Genomic DNA, 21,627 nt, shown 5'->3' with positions numbered 1-21,627 from the left:
TGTAGTCATTGGGTGGGAGGAGAAGAAAGGGGAGCATAGGCCTGAGCAAAGTTGGAGAAATGGGGGTCACATGACTGGGAAAAATCTGACCAGCCTGGGTGAAAGCCAAAGCCTTCATTGGTGTGACACTGTAGGAAATGCCCCAAACATCTTGTACACAGGATTGCATACATGCAATATCACCATTTTACAGGAAGACATTTTCTTCTCTTTTGCTTTTCCTTTTTCTGCTTTGAGGAACAAGGGATAGGTAGGCTTGGGCAGAGTAACTGGTACTTCAGGGAGCAGACAGGGTTGTTGCAGAGATGTTTCTCTTTAAAGGTATTATTTGTTTAGAAACCTTTTGAAAGTGCTCCTCAAAATAAACTATGTATATCAAATATGTCATGCAAAGTATATTTAAATGTTTTGTACTTTACCTCAAATTGCAGATTAAGAGACAAATAATTTAGAGTAGTACACTCTTGAAATTGGCAAGAAACCTTGCTTGCAATTCAAAATAACAGCACATTTACCAGCCATATGACAACAGCATAGTGGCCACCACTGGCAGCTGCATGCAACACTGTCATGCCATCCTGTGCTCTCAGGTGCACGTTAGCTGCGCAGTCCTTCACCAGGAACTGGACAATGTGAAGATGGCCCTCCTGACAGGCAAGGTACAGCAGAGTAGCTCCACTCCGAGTCTGCTTGTTCACACAACTGTTGAAAGGAATTATGCTGAGTTTAGAAGTGGTGGTAGAACTTCTTTGTTACTTCTGTTCACATTTAAAGGTTTTAGGCAGAACTTCCAAAGAACCCAAGAAATAAAAGAGGTCAGTGGAGAAGTGTTCCTTTGTATCGAGAAATGTCCCAAAATCCCAGAGAAAGAAAAGAAAGCAGACTTGACAGCCTCTATGAGAGTGGACAGCAGGGCTTGCTTTGTAGGAAAAAGTCCAGCAGGAACTCATTTGCATATTAGGCCACATCGCCTTACATCACCATTGTTTCACATAGGGCTTTTTGTAGAGAATGCGCAGCAGGACCTCATTTGCATATTAGGCCACACCCCCTGGCACCAAGCCAGCCAGAACTGCATTCCAATCATCACTAGGGTTGCCAAGTCCAATTCAAGAAATATCTGTGGACTTTGGGGGTGGAGCCAGGGAACTTTGGGGGTGGAGCCAGGTGACATTAGGGGTGGAGCCAGGAGCAAGGATGTGACAAGCATAATTGAACTCCAAGGGAGTGCTGGCCATCACATTTAAAGGTACAGCACACCTTTTAAAATGCCTTCATTCCATAGGAAATAATGAAGGATAGGGGCACCTTCTTTTTGGGCTCACAGAATTGGACCCCCTGGTCAAATCTTTTTGAAACTCGGGGGGTATTTTGGGGAGAGACACTGGATGCTATACTGAAAATTTGGTACCTCTACCTCAAATAACAGCCCCCCCAGAGCCCCAGATACCCGCGGATCAATTCTTCATTATTTCCTATGGGAATAATACTCCATATGGAACAATAGAGTTCCCAGCAGACATTTCCCTCCCCTCCCCCAGCTTTCTGATGACCCTGAATGGGGGGGGCCCCTCCAAACCGGGGGATCCCTTGCCCTCACCTGGGGATTGGCAGCCCTAGCTAAGCTGCTCTCTCTCTCACACACACACACAAATCATACCCACCATTTACTTGCTCTAAAACTAAAGCAAAACAAACGGAGGGACTGTGCTTTGAAGAGTTTCTGCTATTGACCCTTCCCCATGAAGTACTTCCTGCTTCCTGTTCAACTTTAAAGGTACACACAGGCATTTTGAAAGGCGACCTGTTTGCAGGTTTCTAAACCTGCTGGAGATCTAGAGGTAAGGCGACCTGTTTGCAGGTTTCTAAACCTGCTGGAGATCTAGAGGTAAGTGATGGCTGTGGGGGCGGGGCTTCCCTCGGCCAGCCAGCTGGCTGGGGGGTGGGAGGAAGCCTGTAAAATTGGGGGATCTGCTGGGACCTGTGGATTGGGAAGCCTAATCATCACCAGGGCTTTTTTTTGAGCAGGAATGCACAGGAACGCAGTTCTGGCTGGCTTGGCATCAGGGGGTGTGGCCTACTATTCAAATGAGTTCCTGCTGGGCTTTTTTCACAAAAAAGACCTGTGTGGAGCAATGGTGATGTCAGGAGTGTAGCCTAATATGCAAATGAGGTTCTGCTGGACTTTTTCCACACAAAAAGCCCTGATCATCACCTTTGAGTGTTGTGGACAATGAGTGCACACCCTCCAGACCACCCTTCTCCCTCCCCTACTGTGAGATTTAAAGAGCACCTCAGCTGACTGGCAGGAGCACATGGCCTGCCAATCAGCTAGAGGACCCTTTAAAACTTGCAGGAGGAGAGCAGAGGGAGAGGGGCAGTCACCAGCCACACACCTGAACTCCAAATGCCAAATTTAAAGCTTGGAGTTCAGGTGCAAGTAGACCCCAATTGCCCCCCCAAAAAATAATAATTCCCTTTATTATTATTTTTTTTAGAGTGGGCACCACGCCACCAGCATCTTCCAAGGGGCTGTGTCCCCAACATGATGATGTAACTTATACAGGGGTCTTGAATTCAGCAGGAGCTCACAGAAGCGCAGTTCCTGAACCTCCAGCCAGGGTCTGCATGCAGTGGGGAGTTGTTTCCCCACTGCACACAGATCCCAGGGCATATGCAAATGAGATATGCTACTGAGCTCTTGCACCTTCTTTTCTACAGGATGACCTCTATTTATACATGACATCATTGCATTGAGGATGTCTCTGCCACCTCCTGAATTTCTCACAAATCCCCCTGCCAGCAAGAGGTAAGGACTTGGCAACTGTAGTTAGGATAACCAACAAACATTTCAAACTTATTTTCAAATACTATACAATTGCCAATCCCTAATACAATTAAATAACTTTAAATGTATTTGGCATCCTATATTTAAGTTTTGGATGTTCCGCATTGATCCCCTCCTACCCACAATATACCTTTAGCCCCTTCAGGACAAGCATCCTAGCTTCAGGCCTGGTGGAAGGAGAAGACAGTGGATCATTCCCAGATTAATTTGTAGACTCAGCTACCGTACATGACCACCATTTGTAGAGATTCCAGATGCACAAATGATCAGAAGTAAAATGTATCTGGACCTTAAGCAGACTTTTAAAGAGTGGTAATCATAAGGTTGCTTGCTACCTTTCCCCCAACAAATCCATATTTTTAAATATCTGAAAGGTGCACAGAATTCAACAGATACAGTTTTACCCATCACTGCTTTGTTATTGTTAAGAGGGAGCAATGCCTTTTGAACTTCTAGATGTCATGAATTAGCTAGAGGTGCACATCTTCTAAGTAAAGTTTGCTACCTTATCAGAGGAGCCATGCATCAGTGGTACAGTGCATGCTTTGCATACAGAGTCTTTGGTTCAATTCCTGGTATCTCAAGTGGCATTTCAAGTGGCACAAGATGGAAACAATACTCCCTCTAAGCTGTGGAGTCTTGTGAGCAAAAATTGTACTTTGGGAGCTACTGGCATTAAAGTTGTGAGCTACTGCATACACAGTTTGATCTGGGGCCATTTTTCCTGAGCTAAGACAAAAATGTGTGAACCAGAGGCTAAAAAACTGTGAGCAAGCTCACACAAGCTCAGCTTGGAGGGAACACTGGCTGGAAAGATGTTGCTCAGCCCAAGGCCCTGGAGAACCATTCCTGATCAGGGGTGGGGGGGCATACTAAATAAGATGTACCAGTGGTCTTATTTGGTAGAGGACCACTTCATGTGTTCAAAAGGTGACATTAGAAGTCCAGGTAATTGGGGTAACTGAGAGAAAGGATCAAAATTGTTCTGAATGGGCATTTTAACATGAAAAGTGGCATTCCAATGAAAACAGAAACCAGGGAATTGGACAGCCACACAGAAAGGAACAAATTCTCACCAATGAATGACTGATTTATGTAGACTGGGTGCAACAAACCCCAAAGCTGTGAAAAATATAGCAAGCATCAGACTTTGAGTACATTGCATTGTCATGACCAGCTGACAAGTAGGAAGAGGAGAAGCAGCATTAGCAATACTAATACTAATGATAACAACAGCAACAACAACAATAATAATAATAGGAGCAGCAGCAAACATCATAGCTGTAACTATGTTATTGTTGTGGTACTTAAACTTTACAAAGCCAAAGCAGCTATTCTGAATGGGAAGCTGAACAAAAAAATATTGATGACAAAGAAGCCTTATTCTTATGAAAGAGTGTAAGGGAGTCAAAACAGGTTAAGTGGATAAGTACCACAAGTACAAGCGCAGCCAACACAGTGCTAGATCACAGCAAAATGGGCCTGTTCCTAACTTAGCCTAACCAACCTCATTGGGTTCTTGTGAAGGTTCTTGGAGGGGGGGAGTATGCCACCTAGAGTACTCCCTGGGAAAACAGGGTTTTAAAAAAAGAAATAAATGTAACCAGATTCATACACATCAATATATCCCAGTAAAAATGTGGATACTAGATCAAAAATACATGCTTATGAAAAAGAATTGCAACCATATGACAGAAGTATTGTTGTGTCAGGTGCTTCCCCTTGCCAGCAGAGGGTAGCTGTGTTTCTTGTATCTCTCCTCACTGGAACAGCAGAATTGCTGCTTGTAGCTTTTTAGTTCAATCAAATAACTGATTTGATTAACCAACTAAGAAGGTAGTTCAACCGTAACAGGAAAAACACATTTTAAAAAACCAATTATGTTCTATCCAAGTGCATAAAAACTGTGGGAAGGAAACTACAATCTGGGAAGAGGCATTCAGTAAGAAATGCCTCTTAAAAAGAGTGCCTGCTGCCATCACTGAAAAAGAAAGGGTACATTTTCACTTCAAAACTCATCTTATTCAAATGCAGATGTGTCTTCTGGTTGGGATGGGTGGCATTTCAGTTGTGTGTAGCTGCTGTTCTGATGGATTTTGTTTTATTGTTAAATATCTTAATTTATCTTAGTTTTATTTTCTTTAGAGATTCCTCAAACTCCATAGAGGTTTCAGTTTTTGGTATTTAGTTTCTGTTTTGAAAGTAGCTGACTTTGTTCAGCTTGAATAATTACTCACCTCTCCTCCTTGAAACAGTGGAGGATGCAGCAGGAGATCAAAACTGCGCAAAACAAATTCAGCACTACAGTAATTCATTCAACAGTCTTGTTAGATCTGGTATGTGGCATGAGATAGAACCTAAGCAGAGTTTGCCTACAGGGCATTTTAAATGTCAAAACTGCTTGATTTGTTCTAAAACTATGGAAATTGACCAAATAGCTATTAATGGGTATACGTGGAAACTGTCACACTTTAGCGCATATGGGACCAAAAAATCATTTATGCCCTCCGGTGCCCTTGTGATAAATATTATATTGGTTTAAGCAGGGCCGGCTCGCCCACTAGGCAAACTAGACGGTTGCCTAGGGTGCCAGGAGGGAGAGGGTGCCGAATTGGGCTCCCCCCTGCCGGTGCCCAAGACTACTGCCTAGTTTGCCTCCCTTCCCCCCCGCCGCCATCGCCAGCTCCGTCCTGCCCCCTTCTCCTGTCCAGATGCCGCTTCTCCTTTTCCTCCACTGGCCTGCCCCACCTCCTGCCCAGCCATCATTTCTCCTCTCCCCCGCCCTGCCAGGCCTTTGCGCCACTTCACCTCTTCCCCCGCCCACCCCCTCCTCATGCCCGGATGCTGCTTGTGCTCTCCCCCCCCCCCATTCCAAGGCCTGGACACTGCTTCGCCTCTTCCCTCGCCGACCTCACCTCGGCAGGCCTGGATGCCACTTTGCTTCTTTCCCCACCCACTCTCCCTCCTCTGCCCAGACGCTGCTTCTCCACTTTCCCTGACCACCCTGCCTCCTGACCGGCCGTCATTTCTTCCCTCGCCCACCCTGCCCCTTCCCCTACCCACCCCCCCTGTCCAAACACTTTCCCTGCCCGTCCCACCTCCTGACTGGCCATCATTTCTCCCCCACCCACCTTGCCTCTTCCCCTGCCCATCCCCCCTGCCCAGACGCTACTTCTCCGCTTCCCCTGCCTACCCTACCTCATGACTGGCCGTCGTTTCTCCACCCGCCCGCCTTGCCTCTTCCACCACCCCCCCTCCTGCCCAGACACCACTTCTCCTTTTCCTCTGCTTGCTCACCCTGCCTTGGCTCCTGTCCAGGGGGGTCACTTCTTCTCTTTCTCTGCCTGCCCCCTCCTCTTGGCTTGTCAGCCATGGGGGGGCGGAGGGCTGCACAGCAGCATGGGGGGGCAGTGAGTTTGCCTGGGGCTCCGCTCACTGTCAGGCCAGCCCTGGGCTTAAATAAGAGAAGCATCAGGGTCCATTTCCTGGAACATAGGTTGTGCATTAAACTGGGCATTCAGGAAGCACCTATTATCACACATTGTTCTGAGTTTAGACACACATATGAAGATGTAGAGTATACTGTGATTTGTGTTTTTAAAGGGCATCATTATAATTTAGAAAATCTATCCAAGATATTGCTGTAGAAAGAAGCATTCTTCATCCATAAATTTAGTACATTAGCCCCGATGGGTTTGATGCCACTCTGGATAATGTTCATCTAAAATCATTATCACATATATATTTGTATTTTTTATAAGTTAAAAGCATGTATAATATGTGAGTTGTCTTTAATTATGTACAGGCGTTTGGTGTTACAACTGTAACATATTTAAGCAATTATGCTGCGTAGTAACACTCTGCGAACTGAGCGTCCCAATTGTAAAAGTGTAGAGTTCTGCCATGAGCAATTGCCTGGAGCTATTGCCCTTGTATGATTAAGCATACATTTTGTTTAAGGTTTTTACAATATTTCTGTATACCTATTATATTTTCTTATTAGATCCAATTTAAGTTATGGCCAGAAGAAGACTTCATGATGGAAACATGCAATAAAACCTAGGAGGCATGTTGCTGTTTTTTTCTGTGCATCAAGTTGCATACTACTGAGAGTGAACAATAGTCTTCTCTGTCTTCATCAGCCTGCATCCTTCAATAGGAAGATAACGTACCAGAATTTTTTGGCTTGAATTCTATGGGTTGTTGAAGAGAGAGACTTTCTGTGTGTCTATACATCAAGGATTGTAACTTTAAGAACACTTACATTTGAATGAGAGTATAGTAATTGAAAGCATTGAATGTATGTAGGATATGATATTTGTGGGACATACTACATATGATAGCCAGAAATCAATGTAATACTGTTATAAGATTTGTTGTATGGAAAAGATCGTTGAATGAATTACTAAAGTGTTGAAATTGTTTTGTGCAGTGTTGATCCCCTGTTGAATCCCCAGGTGGGGGCCCTCCCCTGCTTCAGGGTTATCAGAAAGCAGGGGTGGGGAAGAATGTCTGCTGGGCACTCCATTACACCCTATGAAGACCAATTCCGATAGGGTATAATGGCAAATAGATCTGTGGGTATCTGGAGCTCTATAGGGGCTGTTTATTGAGGTAGATGCACCAAATTTTCAACATAATATCAAGTGCCTCTCCTCAAAATACCCTCCAAGTTTCAAAAAGATTGGACCAGGGGGTCCAATTCTGAGCCCCAGAATAAGGTGCCCCTACCCTTCATTATTTCCAAATAGAAGGAAGGCATTTAAAAGGTGTGCAGTCCCTTTAAATGTGATAGCCAGAAATCCCTTTGGAGTTCAATTGTGCTTGTGATACCCTTGCTCCTAGATCCACCCCCAAAGTCTCCTGGCTTCACCCCCAAAGTCCCCAGATACTTCTTGAGTTGGACTTGGCAACCCTAGAGGCATAGGAACTTCTGCCTCCTGTTTTGTTCTGGGTTCCCCCCCTCCTTTTCTTTTCTCTTAACCATAATATCCTGGTGGTTTTGACTTGAAACAGCAGACAGTAATTACTATGCTGAAACCTTTTACAACAAAAGGTATTTCTGCTTTCTCTCCCAGTCCAAATTTAGAGTATCTCATTTTATTATCCTACCTTATTTAACCTATTACACTTGTTATTTATTCTTAACTTGGTTGAGTGTTAGGGAAGGGAAAAGAATAGCTGGGGTGTAGCCACCTTGCTATGTCTTAACTACTTAGCCATAGTATCTGTGTAGCTGTAGTGTGATGAACTAGGAGATAGGATTTTATGCTATTTGTTGGGCATTACATTTAAATTTTAACCTGTTTTATCAAGTGAAATTTAAAAATTCAAACAGTATAGAAAATGGGAAATGCAGATGTATGTGCATTTTATCAATTACATTATCATTTTTAAAAACTAGATACATATCCTGGTACCCTGACCCAGCTGGCCCAGGTGATCCCATTCTTGTCACATCTTGAAAGCTAAGCAGGGTTGGCCTTAGCTAGTACTTGGATAGGAGACCACCAAGGATGTTCAGGGCTGTCACACCAAGGCAGGCAACGAAAGACTACCTTTAAAAGTCTCTTTCTTTGAAAACCGTATGGCATCTCCACAAGTCAGCTTGTGACTTGACAGTGCTTTCCACCACCTCCCATGCTAGCTAGTGTTTCACCTGAGGCTTCAAAAATGGCTCCAGTTTGGTGTAGTGGTTAAGTGCGCAGACTCTTATCTGGGAGAATGGAGTTTGATTCCCCATTCCTCCACATATACCTGCTGATGTGACCTTGGGTTGGCTACAAGTTCTCTCAGGACTGTTCTGCTCAAGAACAGTTCTGGAAGAGCTCTCTCAGCCCCAGCTACCTCACAGGGTGTCTGTTGTGGGGAGGGGGAAGGGAAAGGATATTTGTAAGCCACTCTGAGACTCCTTTGGCTTGCAAAGGGCAGGATATAAATCCAATCTCTTCTCCTCCTCTTCTTCTAAAGCATCCATAAAAAAGTGATCAAGAGTGTCTAAAAGGCAGCCTTCCATATGAGACTCTTTCTGGTCACTGGACCAGGGGTCATCTACTCTAGGTTTTTTCATAGGATTTTAAAGCCTTCCTTTCACAGGGCTTTTTAAAATTTGCTGTTTAGCTGATAGCTTGGTGCTCTTCCTAATCCATGTCAAATTTCTAGTACATAAGAACACTTGGTAACACCTGGTGGCATTTTTCATTAAAGAACAGGTTGGTGATCCTTGCCCTGGACTGTGCTTCCTTCTGTCCCTCCTCCTACATACTCTCTGGTGTTCCATACTTCCACAGCTTTATTTGCCTCAATTGTGCATGACATTCTGCACACTGCTCTTGCTCCATGCCCCCCCTCACTTCCACAGCATTTTGGCTCCTCATGTTTCCCTCCAAAAAGGAGCTCAGTCAACAGCTGTGATACTAGCAGATAACAAATCTTTGGTGACCACTGAGGGAAAGATGAGCCCAAGATCTCCTGGAGCGAACTGTAACAACACACGAGGGACTAGAGTGGCAACTGCCTCTTGGTAATTAGAAATATGAACCTTGAGGAATATCTACCAGAGTGCCACATTGGAAAACTCATCCGACTGATAAGCATGATGCTGAAAGAGTGTCAGGAAGACTTGCATTGGCAACAATACCTCCAGGCATCACAAGAAACAGATGCCTGTTTATCTAGGTCTGATTCACAGTCCATCAAAAGAGAATGAAAAACTCAGACTGATTTCTGTGAGTTTTTAGAAGGTTTTAAGAAGACCAAGGCAGAGAACTGTATTTTTCTTTCCTTTGTTTATACCACATAGCGCATTTCATCTGACTAGGGACCCAAGTTGGCTTACATCATTTGCCTCCATTTTATCCTCACAACAACGCTGAGACAAATTTAGGCTGAGAGCATGTGACTGGCCCATCAGAGAAGGTGAAGCAAATTAGATGAAATCAGAGCCCTCTACCCCAAACCAACTTAATCCTGGGACAGTCCATAACTATTTATCCTGTCATTCTGCAGCCCAGTTCATTGAGCTGAACTATATTGTCCTGCTAATGGAGATAGGGAACAGTCCTGTCCCAGTGGTGGAGAGCTCTGAATGCCTTCGTGAAAAATAGGATGAAAGGAGTCTGCTGATCTGCTTTAAGCTGCTGAAGGAGACAAAGGCATTGAGGAGGGAACTTTAAAAAGAAAACATGGTCCTGTTAAAGAAGAAGTGCAGAGCAGAGCATCTGGAAATGCTGTGACACAGAAACCAAACACCAAGGACAACTCCACTCCGCTGACCTACTTAGCTATGTGCTTTTCGAACCCTTTGGACCTATTCACAGGAGAGTTTTCCTATTGTTATTCCATATAAATGGTATCAAGATATACAATTACATAAAAATGGATATGTGAACAGAAAATAAATAGGTACACTTTGCAGCAATTTCCATCACCTAAGTAACACCAAAAAGTGCAAAAGTCACAGCCAAAGAATACCTACCTGTCCCCAGACCACAAACAATCCTTTTGCCATGGGATCCTAGGCACAGGGATACCCAGGATGTAGATGCCCAGGAAGAAAATAGAGCATCTGCTATTGTTGATTTACTTTTACTGAAGGATTGTATATAGGCAGGTTGTATGGTCCAATCTACATGTGCAACAGAATGAACTGGGAATGAGATCATAGAATGGAATGTTCTACTTCAGGCTGTTTATGGGGAAATCCCATTTAAAATGCTCTCATAGGTTTAAAAATGCTCATACAAGAGCAAGCAGGCTGGAATTGGACCTTTCTCCCTGCAAGGAGTGTATTTCTTCAAAATATGGGGAGACATTAAAAATTGCATACTCCATTTGTCACACAAAGTGGTCTCATCCACTCATGCCTCAGGATTCCACTGCCTCATTCCAGACTTAGTGAAAAGTAAGAGTGAGAGGTACCATGCCTTGCATTCTCTGGTGGGTTGTGGATGTGCTCTCCTTTGGTTTAGCATACCTGCAGTCTGCAGCCACCAGCAGTTTCAGGCAGGTGAGATCTCCCTTTGCAGCTGCATAATGTGCTGGAATTGCTCCTTCCTGGGTCTCTGATGCAGTGTTGTAACCTGCCTGGATTAGCCACTTGACGGCTTCTGAATGCCCAAAGCGAGCAGCCAAATGGAGAGGAGAAGCCCCAGAAGCATCTTCCTCCTGGGAAAAGGAGGACAAAGTTTAGGAAAAGTGGCCAATATTTTCCCACCGGGGTCTGTCTGAGTTCTAACTGCAGGCAAAGACTATTTAACGCTTTCTCAGGGATATCTCTGCATGACAATAAATAGAGTGCATGACCATGTGGAATACAACCATCTGGACAGTGTCAAATATCACCAACAGTAATCGCTAGGATATCAGACAATGGTGCCATGACTCTCTACATGTGATGGGATGATATGATGTTATTGGTGGGATTATAGGACAATGATGTGGTGGGATGATAAGATATAACAGGAGTTGATGTATATATTTAATATTTAGTAAACTGAAGTGATTTGTGTGGAAAATAGCCCAAGATTATGTAAGGCATTCCTTTGGAGCAAGGGGACTATGCTATATTTCAATTCTTCTAGCAAATAAGGCAAAAAGGGACAATGCAGAAAGAACCACAGCTTCTGTTTTTGATCTAGCTTCTCTAAAGCAAAGGGGACCGGCCTACTTGAACATATTGTCTTTGGAGGGCCAGCTTCTCACTAGAACTAAAGCAACTAAATCAGGGTATCTCCTTATGCTCTTATGTTTGTATTGGACATTCTTCTCCTGAAGATGATGTGTCATTTATAGTCTAACAAAACAGAAACAACTACAAGATCAGAGGACCCAGACCTCTTTTAATCACAATGTTCCAATCATTAATCCTATGTGGTCACCAGTTTATCTGATCATTTCTGGTATTATGCTTGGAAGTTATTTTTATTTTGGTTGCCAACATGGTCTGCAGACAAAGACTGTCTATATCCAGAAGGCTGTCCCAGAATTTGATTGTACCCAAGTATGACAAACGATGAGGCTGAGAAAACAAGGAAGGCTTGATTCTCAATGAATGAGCACTAGAGGCATAGAGCAAGTTGAGCACCACTACATACACCCAAATGTATGTCTTTGACATTCTTTGTCCCCAACAGGTGAATGTTGTTGTTTTTTCCATTCACTTCCTGGGCCAGTGTCATGAGGAAAGCAAAATTTGTCCTTTGTCTATGACACAAGATCTTATGGGTCATGCATGCAATGCATGCTCCATCTCAAAATGCACTGCACTCACAAGAGCTGCTTGCATACACATTGTCTTCCTCCTCTACACACAAACTCTCTTCTGCTGCTACAAACACACAATGCCTCTTGGTCAAAACAAGGAACAATTTGCTAATTTTCAGTATCAAAGTATCTCTCAGACAGGGAGAGCTAAGTGCTGACAACAGTGCAGCCTGAACTGACAGCACAGCTCGCTGACACTGACACTGTTTACAACACAGGATTACTCCAAAATCAGCCACATGGATAAGCACACATTTGTCAAGCTAGGAGTCCTGATGGCCTTTTCTGCAAGTGAGCTTCTGTTTCCCATGGGCACAGTTGTGGAAATTCTATTTATGTCAGCAATCTTACCTGCATGCTGTACCCTCCATCTTTGATCAGCCACTGCAATTCAGCCAAGTTGCCCACAGCTGCTGCATCATGTGCAGGAGTTGCACCATTGTTTGCTCTCTGATTCCCGGGAAGCTTTGCCTGCAGTACCAAGAACTTGAGGCACTCTAGTCTGCCTGCTCGTGATGCATGATGGACCAGGCCTGCTCCTAGACAATCAATAATGTTCTGGCCCAGAGCACCATCTATGTGCAGCTGTTCCAAGGTAGTCAAGTCTCCAGCCTTGGCAGCTTTAATAGCCCTGTGATCTCCCATCCCTGGAAGCCTTCCTGTTTTCTTTACTAGAAGCTTCTACTTTCGCAGAGCCACTTGTTTTGCAAACTAGGCAGATGGTGTGTGTCTCTGGTTACCTGGTAAAGAACTGCAGGCAGCATATGTAGTGCAGCGGGGATTGGGATGGATCATGGCTGGCAAGAGAACAGCAAGTCAGAATTTTATTAATTCTCCTTCACTACCAAGTAACTGAAGATTGAAACAAATTAAAGCAAGCTTTATGCTGTAACTCAGTTGTTAAAAATGAAATTATCATCTGGTTCATTTGTATACAAGTATTTTCTCAAATAGCCCATAAACCTTCTTTACAGTATTTCATCCCTCTATATATTAAGAGCTAGATTAAAACTCCTAATCACTGTCAACAGAAAGTTCTGCAGATATTTTCCCCCAATGATGATGTTGATTTCTGTTTTAAAGTATGGAAATTCCTACAAAAGACCTCATTATAACAGATTTTGAGTCCAGTTGGCATCTTTAAAACCAACAAAAGTTTATTCAATAAGAGCTTTTGTGTGCATGTGCACTTCTTCAGACACATAGAAATGGAAGCTAACATTTCACATATATAGGCAGATGCCTCTACACGGGTATACAGCAAATTAGTCTTTGCATATGCCAAAACATCTTCATTAAGTTGTATGCTAATTTGCTGTTCACCTATGTAGAGGCATCTGCCTATATACATACAAGACGTTAGCTTCCATTTCTATGTCTGAAGAAGTGCGTGCACACAAAAGATCATACCTTGAATAAACTTTTGTCAGTCTTAAAGGTGCCACTGAACTTAAAATTTGTTCTACTGCTTCAGATCAACATCACCTGGATCTATCTCCAAGACCTCATTATGTCATTTAGAATAGCTAAGACTTTTGGTTCTGGAGATTCTTATCCTGGGACTGAAACAATCCACCACCATCACAGCATTTCAAGCTGCTGCACCACTGCCAAAGAGGGCAAATTCTTGCATACATTTCACTTGAAATATATAGAGAGAATTGGATCCTGCCTAAATTTCCACAATCCTCTCTCTTGCAGGAGACCTTTAAATTCCACGTGAATCAATTCCTCAGTATCCCCCATCTTCCAGAAGCAGCATTTTGAAGTACTTGGGCAACCGCAAAACAGAAGAATCAGCTAAAATCCATATCCCCCAGGCATGGAGATCTAGGAGGGATCCAACCCATAGCCAAGATGTCAGGCCAAACAGATCTACATATAAAATATTCCCATTGCTAGGAATGTTTGCTACATCCATAGAGATTACAAATTAAATCCTTGCAAATTACATTAACACATAATTAGCACAGGGAATTCCAGCAAACATGAACTCCAAACTTTTTTTTTAATGAAATGTTTTTTTGAGAAAGAGGAATCCTGGTTCTCCACCACTTCATGGTTACTTCTTCAAAGTCTATAGATGTGTGTTTTTATTTGAGGATTCATACATAAAAACCCATCCAGAATATTTTGTTTGATCATGTCTGATGCTCCTGGACTACAAAGTGTATCCCTCATCTATACACACTGGGTTTGTATGCTGAAATACAGCTGTCATATAAATAAATGGACCTCTGATAAAAGCATTCTCCAAGGCCTCAAGCAGAGATCCACAATCCTTTTAACGGTAGGTGGCAAACACTGTTGGGAACTTGTGCATGCTAAACATGCTGGCCCTCAACTACAGTCCTTCCATTATGGCCCATTTAGGCAACCTGACTCTCCATATGGATGGCTTGCATGGGTTGATCACCATCCTTCCAGAAATCATTTTTTAAAAAAATTATGCAGAAGTGCACAATTGTATATTTGCAATTAGCGGCAATACACTTATGAATTTTGGGCATGGGCTAAATATATTAAATTACATGAAGCTTAATGGGATAAGCTTCTGCAATGTCAGACTCACAAGACTGCTGTCCATGAATGTTTTTGAAGCTTTCAAGACTGAAGTTAGAAAATTCATCCTTTTTCCAGATTTGGAGTTCATGTCTTTGAGAGGTTCATCTTCCACCTGCACTCCCACTCACTTTAAGATGACTGATCAAAGACACTTTGGTTTGTCATGCATTTGATCATAATCTTTAATATCTCCAGGATATGCTTTTAGTTGCTTATTTGTTGCTGATATTTTGTGGCACATGTTCTCTTCAATTGTTTTTCAATGCTGTTTTAAGTTATTTTTATTTCTGTAGTATTAATAACTGAATTGTTACTTTTAGTATTTGTATTGCGACTATTAATCACTTTGAAGTCCTTTATGGATGCAAAGTGGGGTAAGAGAAAGATTCAGAGTCACAGAACCTTTATTGGCATGACAATAACAGTATCAAATCAAGGAAGCAGGAAAAAAGATAGTTAATTAAACATTCTAAACAGACTTCTCCTCCTATAAGCACAGTAAAGGAAGTTTACCACCACTTCGATGGTTTCAGCCTTATTTGAGGCTAGCAAACTCATTATCTCACTTTCACCAGATTTACCCTCCAGGGATTGCAATATAGGATCCAGATAAGATGCACGTGAATCTACAGGATAAAAGTACATGGTCTGTTCCTTCAGTTTCCTTCAGGCCATGGGGGCATAGCCTATCAAAGAGTGGTATTTTTTTAAACCTCCCATATAACTCAGCAGAAGGAAGCACATTAAAATGGGCCAACATAAATGCCCTTCGAATATGGGGGTCAATCAAACAAGAAAAACTATTCTGTAAGTGAACCACTAAAAGGAATCCCCAAAGAGAAAGATTCATACATACAGACAAATTAGAAGACTAGAAGACTAAATTTCTGCCTCCCTATTTGTGATGACAGCTAATAACTGGGAAGATTCTATACTCAGTCAAAATACCAATAAAAGCAGAGGGCTCTCAAAACAACTAAAGGTGGACTAAGGTACATACACATCCTCTGTCACCTCCTCATCTGCCTCTGAGGGACCCACACTAGAGAGAACAGGGAATAGTGATGGAAAGTGCCATCAAGTCACAGCTGGCTTACAGCAACTCTACAGGGTTTTCTTGGCAAGAGATGAAAGGGTTGGTTTGCCATTGCCTGCTTCTTTGTGGCAACCCTGTAGTTCCTTGGTGGTCTTCAGTCCAAGTTCTAACTTCTGAGAGCGGATGCAATTGGGCTAATTCAGGTCAGGGCTAATTCCCTTTACTAATAACATATGAAAACTGGCAAAGACTAGGGATCATACATTGAGTACAAATATTTAAGTTAGATGTTACTTTTGAACATTCAGCTCTACATTTCTGCAAATAACCAATACCATAGCAAGGGAATTGGGGTTGGCATTGCTACTGTTTGTGTTTTACTTAGCAGATTTTCATGTGTTTCAGATTTTTAATTTGTATCTGTTTTAGAATGTTGCCAACCTTGACCCTTTTAACAAGGCAAGCTACAAGCTGAAATTAGCAATGTTATCTTTCTGAAAGGTTAGCAAGTGGCTTGTAGTGAATAATTTCCATTCAGTGAAGTAACAGCATCAGGAAACCAATTCTGATCTCTTTATTTCATCTTATAAACAACATCAACTGGTATAGTGAAAGAAGCTGAAATACATGTCAGTTTTCTCAAAGCCTTACTAACAACATTTTGTTCAAATTCCTTTTACCATTGTCATGAAACTCGTAAGATTTCAAGAAAAATTAATTTAAACTAACATATTTCAGAATGATGCAGGAGTTCTCACTTTCCCCAATCTCCAGAAGTCACTTCTTCAAAACAGTCTTTCTCCACCAACAGTAGATCAGAGGTTTTCCTATGCCTGATGAGTCTTTTTTTCAAGGACACAAACCAGACAGCAATGATTGCTGATAATGTCCAAGTGCCAGGAAAGAAACCAAGCAATTAGATGTTTATTCCTGCAAATGTTTATACCTACAAATCCTTAGCTACATCTAGCACCAATCACTGGCAAACAGGTCCTTGCAAAATTCCTATATTTCAGAAATTCACTGAATTCCTAAGAATTTTTATATATTTTATATATATGAAGACAGCCTGTCCCCACCAAAAGCCAACAATTCCTGTTTTCCTGGTTTATGTAAAGAACTATCTTCTTCCTGTGGGATTAGTGCTACTAGCTTCCAATGCACAAAATTTAGGAAATGTAATGATGCTCTAGGAATGGAAAACTTCCTCCTGTATACTGAAATATGGCATCTGTACATATCTCTTTCTGAGTCCAAATGTGCACACAGATTTCACACTTACATAGTTGACACTGTCTACACAAAGCATCCAGTATTTTAACTACACACACACACTTATCCTTTGCACCTTCATACAACAACAACAACAACAACAATAATAATAATAATAATAATAATAAAATGATCAATTTAAATACCTATCAGGGCTACAGTGTTTCAAATACTTGATATAAACCTGAACTCTTTTCCCCTGCTCCATTCCTGTCTTCTCCATCTCTTTTCTATTGCCTTTTTCCATGCTAGAAAATAAAACTTCCTTCATTATCTTGCTTTCTTTTCTAGTGTTAAAGGGCCAATAACAGATTTTTGGGGAGGGAGCCAACATTAGGTACAGCATCCCATGCGTTTTTCAAGACCCAGCTCTGGGTTTAGCAGTCAAACTATGGTAGCTGAACACACAAAATGTTGTGAGGATAAACCATGACAGACTTCTCTTATGACTAGGAAGGAGTCAGTAGTCAGATAATTGCCACATGCCTGATCTGGATGTAAGCTAGCTTGGTGCAATTTGGCATCTTCTTCTCCTTGTTGATGAGAAGTGATGGCTGTTTTCGATCTCTTGCTGTTGTCTCTCCTAGCATTGCAGTCTGCCTCCATTTACAGCAAGCAACAAGAACTTTTCATGACAAAAGCTTCTCTCATTGTGGAAGTGACAACAGTAAAGAGTTTCCTACTTCTTGGTAAACCAGAACATGCAGCAGCAGTTGCTCAGACCCCTTACAAGTCACTTTTTCCAGGATTGATTGTGGGGTCTGCATGCATGAAACGACTGTTGCTTGCACAGGGGACTACCTTTACTTTTTTAAATACAGTGCAGTCTATGGCAGCTACACAAGCAAGTCTGCTGCTGCTGTGCCAAAGGCAATTTGTATGACCCCTGAGTGACTAGCACAGAGGACAACTGATTATCTTTCCAGGCAAGTGGCAATCTAGAAAGCTAGCATTAAGAGAGCAGCATGTTTAAAGTTTCACCTGTGCATACAGTTTGCACTGGAATGTTCAGATGCTTTCCCTGAACCCACCTTGAGACCTCAATAATCTAAACTTGTGTCATTCTAAGCTCAAGTACAGATCTGAGCATCCTACTGGAGTCTCACCCATCCACTCAGCTAGACACAACATAGGCAGGATGTCCTCTTTGTAATGGCCCTCTTCTTGAAAACACCTATTTCCAAAGCAAGTGCTGCTTTAATCTCTACACAGAATGGTCCATTGTGCTCAAAGGATCAGGAATCATTAGTAGTGATTCTGCACAATTTCCATTCCAAGAGATAGAAAATAATGTAGTTTATCCTCAGTTTTGTCATATGTCAGCAATGGGAAACAGAGACTGGGTGCTTTCACATGGTGACTGCAAATGGATTTTAATATTCTTACAAAGTAAAAATCCAGTAGCAAAGTGCATTATTTAGCGTGTGTGAACTCACCCACTGGGTAAGTTCACTTACTGATTCCAGTGAGCAAAGCCTTCTCTCCCTGAGTAACCATGAGCCAACCTACATAAGAAGTTGGGAAGTCTGTGAGTTTTCAGATGGGTTTTCCTCCTTCTACAAAGCAGGCACGCAGGGCCCTGATGTGGACTGAGACTATGGTGTCCTCTCCCTATGGTGCCATGATCCAACTGGGGCTGCATGCTGCTACTTTTTAGAAGAAAAACAATCACTTATTCACTGACAAAACTCCCAGTCTCTCATGTTGTTTGGCTCAGTGAGAATCTGACCTATTGCAGCTGAGCCACAGCCTGCTTCAAATCTTCCACAATGAGATCCACATCTTCTTTGCTGGTATCACGCCCCACACTGAGGCGCAGGGCATTCTGTGCCACATTGTAAGGAATTCCACAGCTAAGCAGGATTGAGGATGGCCTGGAAAACAAAAAAAATGAAAGCCAGATTTAATAATAATAATAATAATAATAATAATAATAATATCTTTTATTTATATCCCGCCCTTCCCGCCGAAGCAGACTCAGGGCAGCTCACAACATATAAGAATTACAAATTACAATATAAAAACATTATCTCTGTACGATATATATGTAATTTGCTAATTAAAACTATCAAAATTATATATAGTGCTATAGTCTAGATGTTCTCCTCAGTAGTTTATGATGGCCGGATATAGTAGACTAAAATCCACATTAAGTGAAAGCCATTTGGAAAAGGGTAGTCTTGTAGGCCCTATGGAATTGATCAAGACTCCGCAGGGCCCGCACTTCATCCGGTAGTTGGTTCCACCAGTGTGGAGCTGCGATCAAAAAGGCCCTTTCTCACGTACTCTTCAATTTGGCCTCCTTCGGCCAGGAATTGTCAACCAATTTTGTGCACCTGATCTCAGTACTCTCTGGGGCACATATGGGGAGAGACAGTCCCTAAGGTAGGCAGGTCCTCAGCCATATAGGGCTTTAAAGGTAATGATCAGCACTTTGTAACGAATCTGGTATACAACTGGCAGCAAGTGCAGCTTGCGCAGCCCCGGCTGCATGTGTTCCCACTTCGGGAGCGCTAGTAACAGCCTAGCTGCTGCATTCTGCACCAGCTGCAACTTCCAGGTTCGGCACAAGGGCAGCCCCATGTAGAGGGCATTACAGTAATCCAATCTCTTTTTTTTTTTTTTACCTTTTTTTTTTTTATTTTATTGTGTCTCAAATATTACATTACATAGAATACATTTCCAATTCTCTTATGACACCATTTTTACCCCTATTTATATCCCTCCCCCCCACCAAGTGACCATACTAAAGTTACAATTAAATTTTTAACCATGAGCACACTTTTCCCAATTTTTCAAATATAGCTTTGTTGGCTTCCCCCTTAAATACCCATGAGAAGTATATATCCCATTTCTCTTTTATCTCTTCAATTTTTCTATCCCATATCTTATCTTGTTTTAAACATTCTAATATGTCTGATTGTATATATTCATACAAATAATTGTTCCATCTTTCCAGGGTCCATTTTGAACTCTCCTTCCAACCATATGCTATCACTGCATGTGCTGCTAATATCATTGCTTTGAAAATGCTCTGGTTTTGTTTCTCAATGTTATTGTTTTCCAGTACCCCCATAAATAACAACTCCCCATCTATATCAATATTAAACTTACATGCCCCCACTATTTTTCCCCGAATTTTCCCCCAAAACTCTATAACCTTGGGGCACTCCCACCATAAGTGGGAGTACCACCCTTCTTTTGCATTACAGTGCCAACAATTTGGTTTCATCCCTTTAATCATATATGCCAATTGAGCCGGCGTCCTATACCATTTCAAGATTATCTTCCTTTCAAGTTCTCTATATTTCTCTATCTTAATTTTCTTCAAATTCATCATTAACTTATTCACCTCCTCATCAGTTATTTGTTTTTCTTTATTCCATTTGTTCTTTAAGGTTCTATACATGAACTCCTTATCTTTTACCAATTCAAGGTAAATAATCCCTGACAGTCCTTTCTTCCTTTCATCCACATATAGTGCCTTTTCTATAAAATTATCATCTCTTTTAATAGCATCTTTATACTTTTCTTGTCGGATTGTTTGATATAATCCCATTAGATTTAACCAATATTGTTTCCCTATCTTACAGTTCAACTCCTGAAGTGGTAATAAGGCCCCTTGGCTATTGTACAAATCCTTGACTCTTATTATGTCTTCCCTTTGCAGCTCTTCATAGAATTTTGGGTTCATCTCTTTTTCCCAGATATCCTTAAGTGGGGTCCATTTCGAGGTTAAAGGCATTAAGATCTTTTTCCACCTCTTCCACACAATTAAAGCTATTTTTCTTGGACCTTCGGTTTGTATCATTACCTTTTCTATCTCTCTCGTGTAAATTCCACTACTACCTGCTCCCTTATTGACTGCAGATTCAAGTCTTACCCATTTATCCCCTTTCCTCCATTCTAACTCCATCAGTGCTTTCAACTGAACTGCATCATAATAAGCTTGTAAATATGGAACTCCCCATCCTAATTCATCTTGGGGCATATATATCAACTTTTTTTGTATTCTTGCTTTTTTCCGACCAAAGACCCAATTTTTAATATGTTCATCCCATTTCCTTATCGTTTCCTGATCTAATCTTATAGGAAGTACTTGAAATAAGTATAGCAGCTTTGGGAGTATAAACATTTTTATTGCTCTAATTTTCCCTAGGATACTCAAATTTTTGTTCTTCCATTCCTTCAATTTCTTTAAAATCTTTAACCACACCTTATTATAATTCATTTTTTGTAGCCTCTCTATATTTTTATTAAGATAAACTCCTAAATATTTAATTTTGCTAACTCCTGATTTCATCCCCGTTAAGGCTAATATTGCCTTCTTGGTTTCCCCACCTACATTAATAAACATTATTTCTGATTTCTTAATGTTTATTCCAAGTCCCGAACATAACTTAAAATCTTCTAAAATAACTAACAATTCTCGTATTGCCTGCAGTGGATTACTTATTGTCAACAAAATATCATCCGCAAAAAGGTTTAATTTCAATTCTTCCTTACCTATTTGAAATCCCTGAATTCTACCACTATTTCGTATCCTATCTGCTAGGGGTTCAATTGCTAATGCAAATAACAAAGGAGATAAAGGGCAACCTTGCTTTACTCCTCTCTGTATCGAAATTTCTCTAGAGTGCCC

General features: G+C 41.7%; 2 protein-coding genes across 3 annotated transcripts in view; both read right to left on the bottom strand.

Moving 5' to 3' along the window:
- Positions 1–12,757, bottom strand: part of ESPNL (espin like) — a 46,314-nt gene extending 33,557 nt beyond the window's left edge. Inside the window, exons 1-3 of the mRNA XM_060242685.1 lie at positions 12,464–12,757; positions 10,824–11,014; positions 516–702 (exon numbers count right to left, since the gene is read on the bottom strand). Coding sequence (XP_060098668.1) covers positions 516–702; positions 10,824–11,014; positions 12,464–12,757 — 672 coding nt within the window. The remainder of the gene's footprint in view (positions 1–515; positions 703–10,823; positions 11,015–12,463) is intronic.
- A 5,787-nt stretch (positions 12,758–18,544) lies between these two features.
- The window catches only part of SCLY (selenocysteine lyase), a 30,807-nt gene continuing 27,724 nt past the window's right edge, over positions 18,545–21,627 (bottom strand). Inside the window, exon 11 of one of the 2 annotated variants that reach the window (XM_060240863.1) lies at positions 18,545–18,859. In XM_060240863.1, the coding sequence (XP_060096846.1) occupies positions 18,741–18,859 (119 nt within the window). In that variant the 3' untranslated portion in view covers positions 18,545–18,740. The remainder of the gene's footprint in view (positions 18,860–21,627) is intronic. The other variant, XM_060240862.1, reaches the window with a different exon arrangement.

Source organism: Heteronotia binoei, chromosome 6, assembly GCF_032191835.1.
Source record: "Heteronotia binoei isolate CCM8104 ecotype False Entrance Well chromosome 6, APGP_CSIRO_Hbin_v1, whole genome shotgun sequence".
In the NCBI taxonomy this organism is placed as follows: domain Eukaryota; kingdom Metazoa; phylum Chordata; class Lepidosauria; order Squamata; family Gekkonidae; genus Heteronotia; species Heteronotia binoei.
The sequence above is the reverse complement of the archived record's forward strand: the minus strand, read 5'-3'. Positions and strand labels throughout refer to the sequence as shown.